We start from the raw sequence: 17,506 nt of genomic DNA, 5'->3' as shown, positions 1-17,506 counted from the left end.
CCTGGCCGGATTCGGCCCGCAGGCTTTGGGTTTGACACCTGTGGGTTAATATGTCAGACGGGCATATGTGTTGGAGCTTTGAGGTGCACACCTTAATACAATAGGTTGCGCACACCTATGAGGGGAAGCATTGATGGAAGCGAAGGAAAGTAACCAAAGAGGAGATGAGGCATTTATGGAAGTGGAGGAGAAGGATCAGAGAGCAGAGTGATCATCAACAGAAGCAGAAGAGAATGTCCAGAGTGGATAGGAGGTAGAACATGGATGGAAGAGGATGAGAGAGAGATGTCTAAAAAGAAGAATATGCATAGAGTGGATTTAGGCATTGATGGAAGCATAGGCGTGTGCAAGGGGTGTGCCTGGTCACACCCTAATCCTGAGGTTGGCAACCCGTCATTCGTGATCTACCTGCCGATCGTGGGCAGGAGACATGTAAACTGCGATCCTTCCTTGCTGACCCCCCAGAATCTGGACAGGAAGGGCATCAGAGCTGGGATATAGTGGAACCGAACTGTATTTTGCTCCTGTAGCAGCAGAATGTCGGGGAGAGGGAGGGGAGGAGAGGCCTACTTTCAGCTGCTGGAGGAGGAAAATACAGTTCGGTTCCACTATATCCCAGCTCTGATGCCCATCTTCTTTCTGCTGCCTGGATCCCCCTTGCTTCACCCCAATGTTTGAGGTGCACAACATAATGCAATAGGCTTTGCACGCCTATGGATGGAAGAGATAAAGATTTACCAGAGAGGAGAGGAGGCATCAAGGAAAGTTGAGGAGATTTATCAGAGAGAAGAGAAGGCATCGATGAAAGTGAATGAGATTCATCAGGGAGGAGAGGAGGATTTGATGGAAGAGGAGGGGAATGATCAGATAGGGGAGGAAGCATTGATGGAAGTGGAGAAGATTCATCATAGAGGAGACAAGGCATCGATGGAAGTGAATGAGATTCTTCAGGGAGGAGGCATTGATGGAAGAGAAGGGGAATGATCAGATAGGGGAGGAGGCATTGATGGAAGAGGAGGGGAATGATCAGATCGGGGAGGAGGCAGTAATGGAAGAGGTCGGGAATGATCAGATCGGGGAGGAAGCATTGATGGAAATGGAGAAGATTCATCATAGAGGAGAGGAGGCATCGATGGAAGTGAATGAGATTCACCAGAGAGAAGAGGCATTGATGGAAGTGGAGAGGAATGACCAAATAGGGGAGGAGGCATCAATGGAAGTGGAGAAGCTTCACCATAGAGAAGAGGAGAGATTGATGGAGGAGTCAATGATGGAAGTAGAGGAGAATGACCAGAGAGAAGAGTTGGGAACAGAAGATACCAGTGTGAAATCGACAGCACACTGACTGCAGTGCAGAGAGCGAGGAGTTACTGTACAATAGAGGGGTGCAATTGCAAAGTGGAGGGAAAGAAAAGCTGCCAACTCTCTGCAACACAACATCAGTGTGCCAACTGTCTCCAACACAACATCAGTGTGCCAACTGTCTCCAACACAACATCAGTGTGCCAACTGTCTCCAACACAACGCTAGTGTGAAAACCATCTCCAAACCCAATGTGTGTGTTCCAACCTTCTCCCCAACATTGTCAGTGGTGTGCCGACTCTCTCCAACACAATGTCAGTGACCTGACCTTCTCTATCACATAAGTGTGCCAACTGCCTTCAACAGTGTCAGGCCTCGTACACACGGCCGAGGAACTCGACGTGCCAAACACATCGAGTTCCTCGGCCAGTTCAGCCCTGAAGCCGCCGAAGAGCTCGGCGGGCCGAGAGCTCCCATAGAACAACGAGAAAATAGAGAACATGTTCTCTATTTTCTCGACGAGTTCCTCGGCGGCTCCATCGGGCCGAAAGTGTACACACGACAGAGTTTCTCGGCAGAATCCGGCTCTGACCGAGTTTCTCGCCGAATTCTGCCGAGAAACTCTGTCGTGTGTACGAGGCCTCAGTGTGCTGACTGTCTCCAACACAATCTCAGTGTGCCAACCATCTCCAACACAGTGTTAGTGTGCCAACTGTCTCCAACAATATCAGTGTACCAACTGTCTCCAACACGTCAGTGTGCCAACTGCCTCCAACACAATGTCAGTGTGCCAACTGTCTCCAACACAATGTCAGTGTGCCAACTGTCCCCAACACAGTGTCAGTGTGCCAACTGTCGCCAACACAATGTCTGTGTGCAAAAAATCTCCAACACAATGTCAGTGTGCAAAAAATCTCCAACACAATGTCAGTGTGCCAACTGTCTCCAACACAGTGTCAGTGTGCCAACCATCCCCAACACAATGTCAGTGTGCCAACTGTCACCAACACAATGTCAGTGTGCCAACCGTCCCCAACACAATGTCAGTGTGCCAACCGTCCCCAACACAGTGTCAGTGTTCCAACTTTCCCCAACACAATGTCAGTGTGCCAACTGTCTTTAACACGTCAGTCTGCCAACCATCCCCAACACAATGTCAGTTTGCCAACTGTCTCCAACACAATGTCAGTGTCCCAACTGTCCCCAACACAATGTCAGTGTGCCAAATGTCTCCAACGCAATGCCAGTGTGCCAACTGTCTCCAACATATTGTCAGTGTGCCAACTGTGTCCAATGCAGTGTCAGTGTGCCAACTGTCTCCAACACAATGTCAGTGTGCCAACTTTCCCCAACATAATGTCAGTGTGCCAACTGTCTTTAACACGTCAGTCTGCCAACCATCCCCAACACAATGTCAGTTTGCCAACTGTCTCGAACACAATGTCAGTGTGCCAACTGTCTCCAATGCAGTGTCAGTGTGCCAACTGTCTCCAACACAATGTCAGTGTGCCAACTGTCTTTAACACGTCAGTCTGCCAAGTCAACCATCCCTAACACAATATCAGTGTGCCAACTGTCTTTAACACGTCAGTCTGCCAACCATCCCCAACACAATGTCAGTGTGCCAAATGTCTCCAACACAATGTCAGTGTGCCAACCGTCCCCAACACAGTGTAAGTGTGCCAACCGTCCCCAACACAGTGTCAGTGTTCCAACTGTCTCCAACACAGTGTCAGTGTTCCAACTGTCTCCCACACAACATCAGAGTGCCATGGAGGTGATTTAAATTGTATCCATGCAGGTTGTTATACAATTTGCATCTCTCATATTTTCCACCATTCAGAATAAATCTTTACTTCCCCCTATAGACAAGGAACCCTTTGTAATCTCTCCGTCTACATAAACCATTACTCCGCTTTGATTTTTTACCTCTTCACCTCGCAGATATAATAGACGCACACTGTATAACGCAGCGTCTTGGCAGGACGTCCCATGTAACATCTGTGCAGTATCACAGCTTGCACCATACTTGTACTGGGATCTGGGCCGTGCTACACGCAGGAAATCTCTCCCTTTTGTCTCGGCACTATCGGCGCACACATGCAAAAGCAATTTGGACGCAGATTGCAATTACTACACCTCTGTTAATGCAATTTACTCGGTGTCAGCTCTCGCTAATCAGACCCTTTGAGTTTGTCAGCTCTTCAGCGAGCATCGAATCATTAAACGTAGAAAATGCTGACGCCACATGCGTGCCTTTCTATAAATATACCCTATAAATAATTTTCAGCATCTGGAGCATTTTATAGCATTGCAGCTGTTTATGGCTTTCCTAGTTCCCCATTTATATCATTAGGCTCAGTATTTATTAATGAGACCGCATACATAAAATACAAAAGACCCAAATCAGACGGTACCAGGACGGGTCCCTTCCTTTTACACTTTGCACACTCTCAGGGCCGGTAACTTGCACTTGGTTGCCAGGTTTGTCCGATTTGCCCTTAACTAAGCCATAAAGTCTGAAATTTGGCTTTGCTGACACTGTAAAGCTACAAACTGAGAAAAGGATTAGAGCGCGGCCATTAAACGCACTTCATAGGGGCTACTTGGTAGAAGCCCCCAGGGGGGAGGCAATTATGTGTGTTTAGATTCCTCCACTGATCACAAGACTTATGAGCGTTTATTAGTAGAAAATTATACATAACACCTCGCTAAGCTCGCCCTCACCTCTAAATTGATTCCACGGGAGGTCATTTGAAGAGGCCGCCATTAGCCGCCATTAGGAGCCTTCATTCCGGGTCTTGGGTGTCAGCTTACAGGTTGAGTTAACCCCCTCCTGGAGGTTGCCATGGAGGCTTATGCGGCTCACAATTATAGGGGCAAAACTGATCATGTCAGATTATAAACACACCCAGCAAACCACCTTGAGGGGCATTCGGCGTACCACAGAGGCTATTTACTGCAATATAAGCATTTGTGGATTTAAAAGAATTCCATGAATAAACAATTTGCTTGTTCGCGTTGCATCAATGAGCAATCATACACATATATCCGTTAGAAAAAAAAAATTCTCCGAAAATAGGTGCAGGAACTCAACCACAACCCCCAAAACTGCCCTCCCCCAGGGGTACGCCAAGTGCAGAGTTCCGGGGTGCACTTGATACATAGTACAGAGTTTAGGGATGCACTGCATGCAGCGTTCGGGGGGTGCCATGTACATAGTGCAGAGTTCTGGGGTGCACTTGGTATATAGTACAGAGTTTAGGGATGCACTGAATGCAGCGTTCGGGGGTGTGCCATGTACATAGTGCAGAGTTCTGGGGTGCGCTTGGTACATAGTACAGAGTTTAGGGATGCACTGCATGCAGTGTTCGGGGGGTGTCATGTACATAGTGCAGAGTTCTGGGGTGCGCTTGGTACATAGTACAGAGTTTAGAGATGCACTGTATTGTAAATGGCGGAGGTGTTGGGGATGGTGGAGGTGGTGAAGGTGTTGGAGATGGCGGAGGTATTGGGGAGGGTGGAGGTGTTGGGGATGGTGGAGGTGGTGAATGTGTTGGAGATGGCAGAGGTATTGTAAATGGTGGAGGTGGTGAAGGTGGTGGAGATGGCAGAGGTATTGTAAATGGTGGAGGTGTTGGGGATGGTGGAGGTGGCGGAGATGGTGGACATGGTGGAGATGGTGGAGGTGGCGGAAGTATTGTAAATGGTGGAGGTGTTGGGGATGGTGGAGGTGTTGGGGATGGTGGAGGTGTTGGGGATGGTGGAGGTGTTGGGGGATGGTGGAGGTGTTGGGGATGGTGGAGGTGTTGGGGATGGTGGAGGTGGTGATGGGTCGCAAAGGTTGTCATGTTGTAGAATCGATGATCTGGATGACAGATGTAGACATTGTTGGTCAGGTTTTCTCAGTTATTTTCTGCAATGACCCGACCTATGTTCAGACACGAAGCACCAAGTCTTCTCCAATGACTAAAACCAAATTGATTTTCTCTCCTTTAGGTGGCTGAATACGTTAGGAATGTCGGCCAATCAAGGAATTGATGTTGTGATCCGACATTCGTTCTTTGATCATGGATACAACCATCTGGTGGATCAAAACTTTAACCCTCTGCCGGTAAGGTTCTAATAACTCTAATGATGATTCCATCATATGTCTCTCTGTATTTAATAGACATGACTCGATCTCTGGGAATTATGGAGCTCTTCATGGGGATAATGAAAATTATTCTCAGACCCTTGTCAGCGCTCTTCTTCTATGATTTACCTAATAATAGGATATTATTATAGCTTTCTGTACTGATAGTAATTTCCTCAGGACCTAAAAGTTCATTTTACATAAAAAGACGCCCAAAAAAACAGCTTGGACCAACTATGTATATACCATACCTCTGGGATCCCCCTAGAATCTGAAAATCACTGAAGTAAGCATTGCTACTACACTGCTACTACAGAGATCTCCATTACCTTCCGAGTCCCGGGCCAAGCAGCTGCCCTGCTGCATCGTGGTGCAGCGGCTCAGCCTCGAGTCCTCTCCTCCATGGCGGCTTTAGTTTACAACTGGGATAATGAGATCTGCCAGCACAGCACAGCAGAGTGAAGTATGGCCCAGCCCCCTCCTAAGCAAAGAGGACCAAGTAGGATTTTTCAGTGTTGGAGTTTTCAGAAAATAACACTTTTTTGTTGGTTAGTTTTGGTAAGTAATAGCAAACATGTAACAAATACACAGAAGGTGTTATCCCAAATACAAGGTTTGGGGTTTTGTCTTTAGATTTTTGGATGTGATACATTTATTGTTGCCAATAACTACCGTGCCAAGTAGAGGAAACTATCCCCCCTACCAATCCTGCCTGCCCTGTATAAAGAAGATCTGTGTACTTACCTATTTTTATTCCACTCTGGTTTGATCACATGATCTTGCAGCTCTGGCTCTCTGGCTACTGCAGGGGAAAGGAGGGTGCAGTTCTGGCTCTCCTCTGTCAGAGAGCGGCTACTGCAGGGGAAAGGAGGGTGCAGTTCTGGCTCTCCTCTGTCAGAGAGCAGCTGATGCTGGGGAGAGGAGGGTGCAGCTCTGGCTCTCCTCTGACAGAGAGCGGCTGCTGCAGGGGAGAGGAGAGTGCAGCTCTGGCTCTCTCCTGTCAGAGAGCGACTGCTGCAGGGGAAAGGAGGGTGCAGTTCTGGCTCTCTCCTGTCAGAGAGCGACTGCTGCAGGGGAAAGGAGGGTGCAGCTCTGGCTCTTCTCTGTCGGCGAGCGGCTGTTGCAGGGGAGAGGAGGGTGCAACTCTGTCTCTCCCCTGTCAGAGAGTGGCTGCTGCAGGGTAGGGGCGGGGGAAGCTCTGGCTCTCCTCTGTCAGAGAGCGGCTGCTGCTGGGGAGAGGAGGGTGCAGCTCTTGCTCTCCCCTGTCAGAGAGTGGCTGCTGCAGGGGAGAGGAGGGTGCAGCTCTGGCTCCTCTCTGTCGGTGAGTGGCTGTTGTAGGGGAGAGGAGGGTGCAGCTCTGGCTCACCTCTATCAGAGAGTGGCTGCTGCAGGGGAGAGGAGTGTGCAACTCTGGCTCTCCTATGTCAGAGAGTGGCTGCTGCAGGGAAGTGGAGGGTGAAGCTCTGGCTTTTTCCTGTCAGAGAGTGGATGCTGCAGGGGAGAGAAGGGTGCAGCTCTGGCTCTCCTCTGTCAGAGAGTGGTTGCTGCAGAGATGAGGAGGGTGCAGCTCTGGCAGAGAGCAGCTGCTGCAGGAGAGAGGAGGGTGTAACTCTGCCTCTCCTCTGACAGAGAGCAGCTGATGCAGGGGAGAGGAGCGTGCAGCTCTAGCTCTCCTCTGTCAGAGAGTGGCTGCTGCAGGGGAGAGGAGGATGCAGCTCTGGCTCTCCTTTGTCAGAGAGCCGCTGCTGCAGGGGAGAGAAGGGTGCAGCTCTGGCTTTCTTCTGTCAGAGTGGCTGCTGCAGGGGAGAGGAGGCAGCACTGAAAATGGGGGCCTATGGGTCAGTGTCATCTTAAGAGCATTATAGGCCCCCGGGCAATACAGTGCACTGGGGCCCTGTCTACAAAATCACGCACGAGAATTTACTGACATAAATCATAAAATTTACTGGCAGAACCACATTTTTTTCTGCCACTGCAAAAAAAGTACCTAAAATTACCGTTTTCAGTGCCGAACAATGCAAATGTCAGTATTTAAACTATAAACATACAGCTAGTGCTATTAGCAATGTGTTTAAGTTAAACAAAAGGAAAAAAAAAATGTCTTCATTGACATGAAGGTCAGGTTACTATAACCCAGCCAGCACAGTTTCCTCTTACATCAGAGTCTGCAGGATTCCCCCTTACAGTGAAAGGGAACTCTTATGTAAAGGGGAACGCTGCAGATCATGATCTAAGGAGGGAACTCTGATATGGAGGGGGGCTCTGGTGACCAGAGACCACCTTATATCAGAGTCCACTGCTTTCTCTTTCCCACTTACATCAGGGTCCGCAGACTGAGTTCCCCCTTGCATTGTAAGGGGGAATCCTGCAGACTCTGATGTAAAGGGGTGACCAGAGACCACCTTCCGTAGAGTAAATACACTAAGGTAAGGGGGGTCACTAATATAGGAGGGGGAACCTTTATATCAGTGCCCCCTTACATTTTTGCATTCACTCCCCCCTTACCTCAGCAACCCCCCGCACTCGTGGAGGACCGGATCTTCTCTGTGATTTCCGCAAACTGGGCATGGGCAGTTCTAACCCGTCACTCTACACAATTTTTTACTGGGGTTGCTGGGCAGCCGGTGGGGCCTCCCAGGCAAGCGGGGCCCCCGGGCAACTGCCCAGCGTGCCCAATGGAAAAGATGGCCCTGCTATGGGTGACGTCATGACTCACGGAATTTGCAGCAATTAAAAATAACAAGAAATGTTTTATAATATGAATAAAAATGGGGGTGGTGGTGTCTTCACCCCTCCCCCGGCCCCTGCTTCCCCAGCACTTTGGCTGAACATTAGACGGCTGCGGGGAGGTGATGCAGAATGTTTGAACTCGGAGAAGTCTTTCCCTTCTACTCGTCTCTTCTAGGAGACATTAGTAAATGTCAGAGGAACATGTTGAAGGCAGATGGAGAGCGTTGCTACCTCTGGAAGGGAAAGTCACATGTTCTATGTCAGCCAATCCACAGCGGAGGCACATGGAGGTCAGCGGGGCGACCCGGGCGAGGATTGGGAGTCATTCACAAGGAGCGGTGCGAGGTCACCGAGAACAATTCCTCATATCTATGAAGAGATCAATTCTACCGACACCTTTCTATATGCCAACATGTACTGTGACAAACTGAAGCAGAGCATGATCCCCTCCCTTCAGAGACTGGGCCGCAGGGTAGTATTCCAACATGACAACGACCCCAAACACACCTCCAAGACCACCACTGCCTTGCTAAAGAAGCTGAGGGTAAAGGTGATGGACTGGCCAAGCATGTCTCCGGATCTAAACCCTATTGATCATCTGTGGGGGATCCTCAAACGGAAGGGGGAGGAGCGCAAGGTCTCCAACATCCACCAGCTCTGTGATGTCGTCATGGAGGAGGGGAAGAGGACTCCGGTGACAACCTGTGAAGCTCTGGTGACCTCCATGCCCAAGAGGGTTAAGGCAGTGCTGGAAAATAATGGCGGCCACACAAAATATTCACACTTTGGGCCCAATCTGGACATTTTCACTTAGGGGTGTACTCACTTTTGTTGCCAGCGGTTTAGACATTAATGGCTGTGTGTTGAGTTATTTTGAGGGGACAGCAAATTTACACTGTTATACAAGCTGTACACTCACTACACAACATTGTAGATACAAAGGGCCAAATCTTCAAAGGAGATACGCAGGCGGAACTGCTGTTCAGCCTGCGTATCCCTGTGGCTATCTTTGGAAATGATCCTCAGAAGGATTTTTCCAAAGATAGGCAGAAGATCTGACATCTGTAATAGACTTACAGGATCTTAGGATGCAGTACCGCATCCGCCGCTGGGGGCATTTCGAGTCGAAATGCCGCTTTGCGTATGCAAATGAGTACTTAGGCAGATCCACAAAGCTTTTTAGCTTTGTGTTTTCTGCGTAAGTTACGTTTTGCATGCGTAAAATTAGGAATGCTTTTACAAGGCCTAAACTGTTTAGACCTTGTAAAAACAAACCTTTTTTCCGATCGGCGCGTTTTTTTTAAAATTTCGATTTTTTTTTCCCGGCGCGTATTTTTTTTTTTTACCCGACGCAACTTTATTGTCCCGTCGCGATCCACAAAGCCCGGCGTAAAGTACGTTCGCGCGATGCACGTCGGGAAAAATGACGTCACGCGCATGCGCCGAACGTCCGACGCGGGAGCGCGCCTCATTTGAATAGGAATCGCCCCCTCGAGCAGACGACCGCCTTGCGACGGAGGCACTTAGGTTACACGGCGTGTAATTTCTAGGTTTGTGGATCGGGCACTTAGGTAGAAATTTAACGCCTGTGTAACTTAACTGCTGAAAGTTAAGTTAGGCAGCTTTTTTGAAGATTTGGCCCAAAGTGTCATTTCTTCAGTGTTGTCACATGAAAAGATAGAAGAAAAGATTTACAAAAATGTGAGGGGTGTACTTACTTTTGTGAGATACTGTATATATATATATATATATATACGTGATTCTGTGCAGATGGCCCGTACTGTCGCAGTACATGTATAGTGCGCAGTTGGCAAGTGGATAAAAATAAATCTTTGATATAATTTTTGCATTTTTCCTCTTATATCCCGATTTTTATATATCGGTTGCAGTTGGAGGAACGGCTGCTTTTCACGTCCCCCATAAACGTTCCCTTCGCAGAACCTTTAACCACTTCCCGCCCAGTCAATTGACGTCCGGGAAGTGGTTCTGAAATCCTGACTGGACGTCTATTGACGTCCTGCAGGATAACAGCCGCCGCGCCCCATGGGGGCGCGCAGCGCGGCGATCGGTGATGCGGGGTGTCAGTCTGACACCCTGCATCTCCGATCTTGGTAAAGAGCCTCCGGCGGAGGCTCTTTGCCGCGTGATCAGCTGTGTCCAATCACGGCTGATCACGATGTAAACAGGAAGAGCCGTTGATCGGCTCTTCCTCACTCGCGTCTGACAGACGTGAGTAGAGGAGAGCCGATCGGGGGCTCTCCTGACAGGGGGGGTTCGCGCTGATTGTTAATCAGTGCAGCCCCCCCTCGGACCACCAGGGAAGGGCAAAAAAAAAAAAAAAAGGGGGCAAAAAAATAAAAAATAAAAGTCAGTGGGAAAAAAAAAGAGCATTAAAAAATAAAAAAGATGCCAATCAGTGCCCACAAATGGGCACTGACTGGCAACATGGATAAATCAGTGCTGCCACACAGTGTCCATCAGTGTCACCCCACAGTGTCCATCAGTGCCACCCACAGTGCCCATCCATGCCCAGTGCCCACCTATCAGTGCCCATCTGTGCCACCCATAAGTATCCATCTGTGCCACCCATAAGTGCCGCCCATGAGTGCCCATCTGTGCCGCCTATGAGTGCCCAGTGCCGCCCATGAGTGCCCATCAGTGCCGCCTATGTGTGCCCATCAGTGCCGCCTATGTGTGCCCCATCAATTGCTGCCACTGTGCCCATTGATTGCTGCCATTGTATCCATAAATTGCTGCCAGTGTGCCCATCAATTGCTGCTACTTTGCCCCATCAAATTCTGCCAGTGTCCCCCCCCCCCCCCCCGCACTTACCTGTCTCGGGTCACGGCGCTGTCCTTCACGCTCCCTCTGAGTCTTCAATGTCTTTTCCTGTCCTCTTCCTGTCCTCTGCTATGATTGGATGCCTGATAATGACAGGTAACCAGACCCAAGCATCCTGATTGGTTGAGAGGCGGGTCAGTGTTAGGAAAGCGATTTATTCACTTCCCTAAAACAGCACTGTGTAAACAGCGAACGCACAGCATTGCGCCCGCTGTTTACCAATTTGGAAGCCTATTAGAGCCTATGGCTCTAATCAGACGCTTCCGAAGCACCCCCGCCTCTGTAATTTAGATGCCCGGAGCCCGACAAGGAGCCGGACACCTGAATAGGGGGCGGCAGCGGTGACACACACAGATCCAGGTCCCTGCTCTGTGATAAACAATCGCGGGTGCCCGGGGGACATCGCAGCCGCTGGGCACGCGCATCGGGTCCCCAGGTGATGCGGTCAGCGCAATGCCGGGAAGCCGAGGGTTCCTTACAATACGGCGGTAGGCAAGTGGTTAAAATTGTAGGGGGTCGTAAAAAAAAGAATTATAAAAAAATCTAATTGTAAAAAAAATAAAATTATGAATAAAATGTAAAAAAAATTATCAAAAAATAAAAAAAAAAAAATAATAAAAAAAAAAAAGAACAAAAATAAACAACTACTGGAACCAATGGGGCGAATCAGGTTTTGTTGTTTTAATATTTTCTACTGTTTTTAAAAATGGGGATTTTTTTTTGGGGGGGGGGTCTGGTGCAAGTAGCTGGTCTTGCCTAGGGTGCAAAACAGTCTAGCGCCGGTCCTGGTTCCACCAGAGCTGCTGCTTGCTGTACTGGCTGAGTGCTGCTTATCCCAGGATAAATTAATGTTAATAAGCCTTGTATTTGTCGTATTATCAAATAATCGAAGATATACCGTATATACTCGAGTATAAGCCCACCCGAATATAAGCCGAGGCACCTAATTTTACTACAAAAAAACTGGGAAAACGTATTGCCTCGAGTATAAGCCTAGGGTGTCCATCTACATGCCTCACTGTGCCTCACTGTGTCCATGTGCATGCCTCACTGTGCATATGCCTCACTGTGCCCATGTGCATGCCTCACTGTGCCTTACTTTGCCTCACTGTGCCCATGCCTCACTGTGTCCGTGCCTCACTGTGCCCATGCCTCACTCTGTCCATGCCTCACTGTGCCCATGCCTTACTGTGCCCGTGCCTCACTGTGCCCATGACTAGACTGACATTTAACATTGGAGTCTATGGAAGGGGTGCCGAGCTTTGAAAAATCGGTGCTCCCCAGCTGTAGATCCCCTAAACAGCAAACTTTGCACACTTGTAGAGGAGAAATGGGGCTACATGTGTGCCAAGGTCCGGGTCCAGGGAACCTACGACCGGCTGGTACCGGGTCCCCAAATACACTGGAGAAATTACTGTTTAACATGGGAGTCTATGGAAGGGGTGCCCGGGTTTGAAAAATTGGTGCTCCCCAGCCGTAGGTCCCCCGGATAACAAACTTTGCACACTTGTACAGGAAGAGGGGGACTACATGTGTGCCAAGTTTGGGGTCCACGGCCGGCCGGTACCAGGTCCCCAAGATCATGGAGTTCAGGCGCAAAAAGGTGACTCGAGTATAAGCCGAGGGGGGGATTTTCAGCACAAAAAACTGCTGAAAAACTCGGCTTATACTCGAGTATATACAGTATGTTAGTAAAATAAATGCCGGTGTTCCCTGCCTGTTCTGGTAACATAGGCGTGCGCACAGGGTGTGCCAGGTGTGCCCAGGCACACTCTAATCACCCTGTGCAGCACAGATTCCCCCTACTGCCCTGGCTCCCATCTTCCCCCCCAGCTTCCCTCCTCTCCTATTGGATGTTGCTGCTGGGATGTTTTAGAAGTGGGGAAAGGGGCCAGTAAATATGTAGGGGCAGATCCACAAAAGAATTACGCCGGCGTATCTATTGATACGCCACGTAATTTTAAAGTTCCCGCGTCGTATCTTTGTTTTGTATCTACAAGATACGACGGCATCTGGGATCGATCCGACAGGCGTATGTCTTAGTACGCCGTCGGAACTTAGGTGCATTTTTTCCGCCGGCCGCTAGGTGGCGCTTCCGTCGAATTCCGCGTTGAGTATGCAAATTAGCTAGATACGGCGATCCACGAACGTACGCCCGGCCAGCACATTTTTTTACGTCGTTTGCGTTCGGCTTTTTCCGGCGTATAGTTAAAGCTGCTATATGGTGGCGTACTCAATGTTAAGTATGGCCGTCGTTCCCGCGTCAAATTTTTAATTTTTTACATTGTTTGCGTAAGTCGTTTGCGAATAGGGATTTGCGTAGAATGACGTCACCGTCGTAAGCATTGGCTTGTTCCGGTTTAATTTCGAGCATGCGCACTGGGATACCCCCACGGACGGCGCATGCGCCGTTCCAAAAAAACGTTGTTTACGTCGGGTCACGACGTATTTACATAAAACACGCCCCCATCACATCCATTTGAATTGCACGTCCTTACACCGCCAAAGATTCACCGCCAAATTCTTTGAGGATTCGAAAAAAAAAGTTACGGCGGCGTAGTGTATCTTAGATACGCTACGCCTGGCGGAGAGAAGCGCCAATCTACGTGGATCTGCCCCGTAATTTACTGGCCCCTTCCCTTTCTGAATGAACATCGTGAGTGATTGGTAGTGTGTGTTTGGGCTTTGGGGTGCACACCCTAATGCCATAGCCTGCGCACACCTATGCCTGGTAATCAGTGATGGATTCCAGCGACCGAAATCTGCAGCTGATCTGCTACAAATTTTATTTTTCTGTAACTCGCTTTGCGGAACATTTGTTCATATCTCCAGAAATCTGTTTTTCTGCATGGAAGTTATTAATCATAAAGCCGCTACATTTATTTCTAGTAACAAAGCGAATATCTCTGATTTCACTCCGCGTCTTTTATTCCTCCAATATTCTGAAATTGAGCCTATTAAGCGTGACCCGGAGGACTCGGCCACGCCAAGGAAAACAGTGCCGCATGATTTATTTCCCATCCTCCGACCCTCTTAGCTTTAATGTACTTTAAAGTCGATCTCTGTGAACAGCTCCCTCCGGCTCTGGCGAATGGCGTCCCGCGGCGTAGAAGAGTGACGGACAGGTGAAAATTGTTAAACAATTTAAAAAAAAAGGCTACGGGGACCGAGCGAAACGGCAAGACCAGACTTTGACCTGACTAGGTGTAGCGGCTGCGATTTTTCCCGTGGGAGCTATCAGGAAGATGAAAGCGGCTGAACATACCTGTGCTGGGGAAGAGCGAGGAGTAACCCGAGAGCCTCATTCCTGCCCCTGATGAAGACTTTTCCACATGTCGCCTTTGTGCAAAGTCAGCTGACTGTTGACAGATGTGGAACCTGAACTGGGGAATCAGTCACCGCCGTATCACACAAGCCGATCGTCCACTCGGCGGTGACATGGAAGACTCGTCCCTCCGCTGCTCCGAGATAAAGATGATTCATGTTCAGTGGAGGCGAAATACAGGAATGGCTAAAAAGGATCATCAGCAATGCGGACAATTTATAGAAATGTTTAATAATTGAATTCTTAATATTCGTATAGAGCCGAACATAACACAACGTATAGAATGGGAAATATATCCACACAGAGCAGTCCTTGTGTCACCAGAGCTAGCAATCCAAATCCACTAACAAAGCAGACGGGCAATCGGAAGACAAACAAAAAACTCCTTGGGGCAGATTCACAAACAATTGCATGGGCTCAGCGTATTTGAGATACGCTACGCCGCTGTAACTTACTTTTGGCAGCTTTGAATCCACAAAAAATTTGCGCCGTAAGTTACGGCGGCGTAGTGTATCTCTCGCGGCGTAACTGCGCCTAATTCAAATCGGCGAGTAGGGGGGCGTGTTTCATTTAAATGAAGCACGTCCCTGCGCCGAACGAACTGCGCATGCGCCATCCCTAAATTTCCCGCCGTGCATTGCGGTAAATGACGTCGCACGGATGTCATTGGTTTTGACATGGACGTAAATTACGTCCAGCCCCATTCACGAACGACTTACGCAAACAAAAAAAAAATGTCAAATTATATGCGGGAACGACGGCCATATTTAACATTGCGTACGCCACCAAATAGCAGCTTTAACTATACGCAGAAAAAAGCCGACTAGAGACGACGTAAAAGAATGCGACGGCCGCTCGTACGTTCGTGGATCGTCGGAAATAGCTAATTTGCATACTCGACGCAGAAAACGACAGGAACGCCACCCAGCGGACGTAGAAGAATTGCATCTTAGATCCGAAGGCGTACGAAGACGTACGCCTGTCGGATCTAGCCCAGATGCCGTCGTATCTTGTTTTGAGGATTCAAACCAAAGAGACGACGCGGGAAATTTAAAAGTACGCCGGCGTATCAGTAGATATGCCGGCGTACTCTCTTTGTGGATCTGCCCCCTTGTATACATTGTTTTCAATTTATTTTTATTGGTTCTTTTCTTAAATACAAAAACATTTACATTTATACAAGAATCTATCACATTATATTCCTAATCATTATTCAATGTACAGAATCTGATCAATATCTATAAACCACATTTATAAAAAAAAAATCTTTACCATAAATGCCTCCATATATTCTAATATCTTACCTTCTCATTCATCCTATCACACATTCACCCACCATCAGCCACACATCAAATAAATACAAATATATACATTGTAATAACCTTTACTCCAAATAAATATTTACATTGTAACAATCTTTAATTCAGTCAAATATATACATTGTAATTCTCTTTAATTCAGATAAATACACATATATATAGATATATCTATATATAAAGCAAAACATCCAGGTAAATATATACAATGGGCCAGATCCACGTAGATCGTCGTAATTTTAAGCCAGCGTAGCGTATCGTAGTTACGCTACGCTGCCGCTACTTTGAGAGGCAAGTGCTGTATTCTCAAAGCACTTGCCTCTAAAGTTACGGTGGCGTAGCGTAAATGTGTCGGCGTAAGGGTGCGCAATTCAAATGGATAAGATATGGGCGTGTTTTATGTAAATTCTACTTGACCCCACGTAAATGGCATTTTTTTTAACGGCGCATGCGCTGTTCGTGGGGGTATCCCAGTGCGCATGTTTGAAATCACGTCGCAAATAGTCAATGCTTTCGACGTGAACGTAATTTACGCAAAGCCCTATTCGCGAACGTTTTACGCAAACAACGGAAAACTCGACGCTGGCCCGACGTCCATACTTAACATTGCGTACGCCTCATAGAGCAGGGGTAACTATACGCCGGAAAAAGCCTTACGGAAACGACGTAAAAAAATGCGCCGGGCGGACGTACGTATCTAGCTAATTTGCATACTCTACGCGGAAATCAACGGAAGCGCCACCTAGCGGCCAGCGTAAATATGCACCTAAGATCCGACGGCGTACTAAGACGTAGGTCAGTCAGATCTAGCCCACATTCAGGCGTATCTTGTTTTGTGGATACAAAACAAAGATATGCCGGCGCATCGTAGAACTTACGCAGCGTATCAATAGATACGCCGCCGTAACATCTTCGTGGATCTGGGCCAATATGTTAATCTTAATTCAGTTAATTATATGCATTGTATTCATCTTTAATCTAAAAAAAATATATATTTTGATCATCCTTAATCCAAATGAATATTTATGTAACTATATTTAATTCAGTTAAATATATAAATTGGAATCATCTTTAATCCAGGTGTGTATATATATGGTAAAAAATTCAGGGGAATATATACATTATGTAAATCTTTAGTTCAGTTAATTATATACATTGTAATTATCTTTAATTCAGATATATATATATATATATATATATATATATATATATATATATATATATATATATATATATATATATATATGTATGTGTGTGTATATATATATATATTTATATATATATATTTTTTTTTATATATATATATAGTAAGAAAATCCAGGTAAATATATACATTATGTTAATCTTTAATTCAGTTAATTATATGCATTGTAATAATCTTTAATCCAAATAAATATTTACATTGTAACAATCTTTAATTCAGTCAAATATATACATTGTAATTATCTTTAATTCAGATAAATATATATATAGATATATATAAGTTAAATATATCAGTTAAATATATAAATTGTAATCATCTTTAATCCAGGTGTTTATATATATATATATATAGTAAAATATCCAGGTAAATATATACATTATGTTAATCTTTAATTCAGTTAATTATATGCATTGTATTCATCTTTAATCTAATAAATATTTAGATTTTGATCATCCTCAATCCAAATAAATATTTTCCATGTAACTATCTTTAATTGAGTTAAATATATACATTGTAATCATATATATATATATATATATATATATATATATATATATATATATATATATATATATATATATATAGTAAAATATCCAGGTAAATATATACATTATGTACATCTTTAATTGAGTTAATTATATACATTGTAATTA

At 46.5% G+C, this 17,506-nt stretch overlaps 1 protein-coding gene across 1 annotated transcript in view; it reads left to right on the top strand.

Moving 5' to 3' along the window:
- The window catches only part of HPSE2 (heparanase 2 (inactive)), a 320,113-nt gene that overhangs the window by 248,418 nt on the left and 54,189 nt on the right, over positions 1-17,506 (top strand). Inside the window, exon 9 of the mRNA XM_040361286.1 lies at positions 5,302-5,416. Coding sequence (XP_040217220.1) covers positions 5,302-5,416 — 115 coding nt within the window. The remainder of the gene's footprint in view (positions 1-5,301; positions 5,417-17,506) is intronic.

This window comes from Rana temporaria, chromosome 8 (assembly GCF_905171775.1).
Source record: "Rana temporaria chromosome 8, aRanTem1.1, whole genome shotgun sequence".
Lineage (NCBI taxonomy): Eukaryota > Metazoa > Chordata > Amphibia > Anura > Ranidae > Rana > Rana temporaria.
The sequence above is the reverse complement of the archived record's forward strand: the minus strand, read 5'-3'. Positions and strand labels throughout refer to the sequence as shown.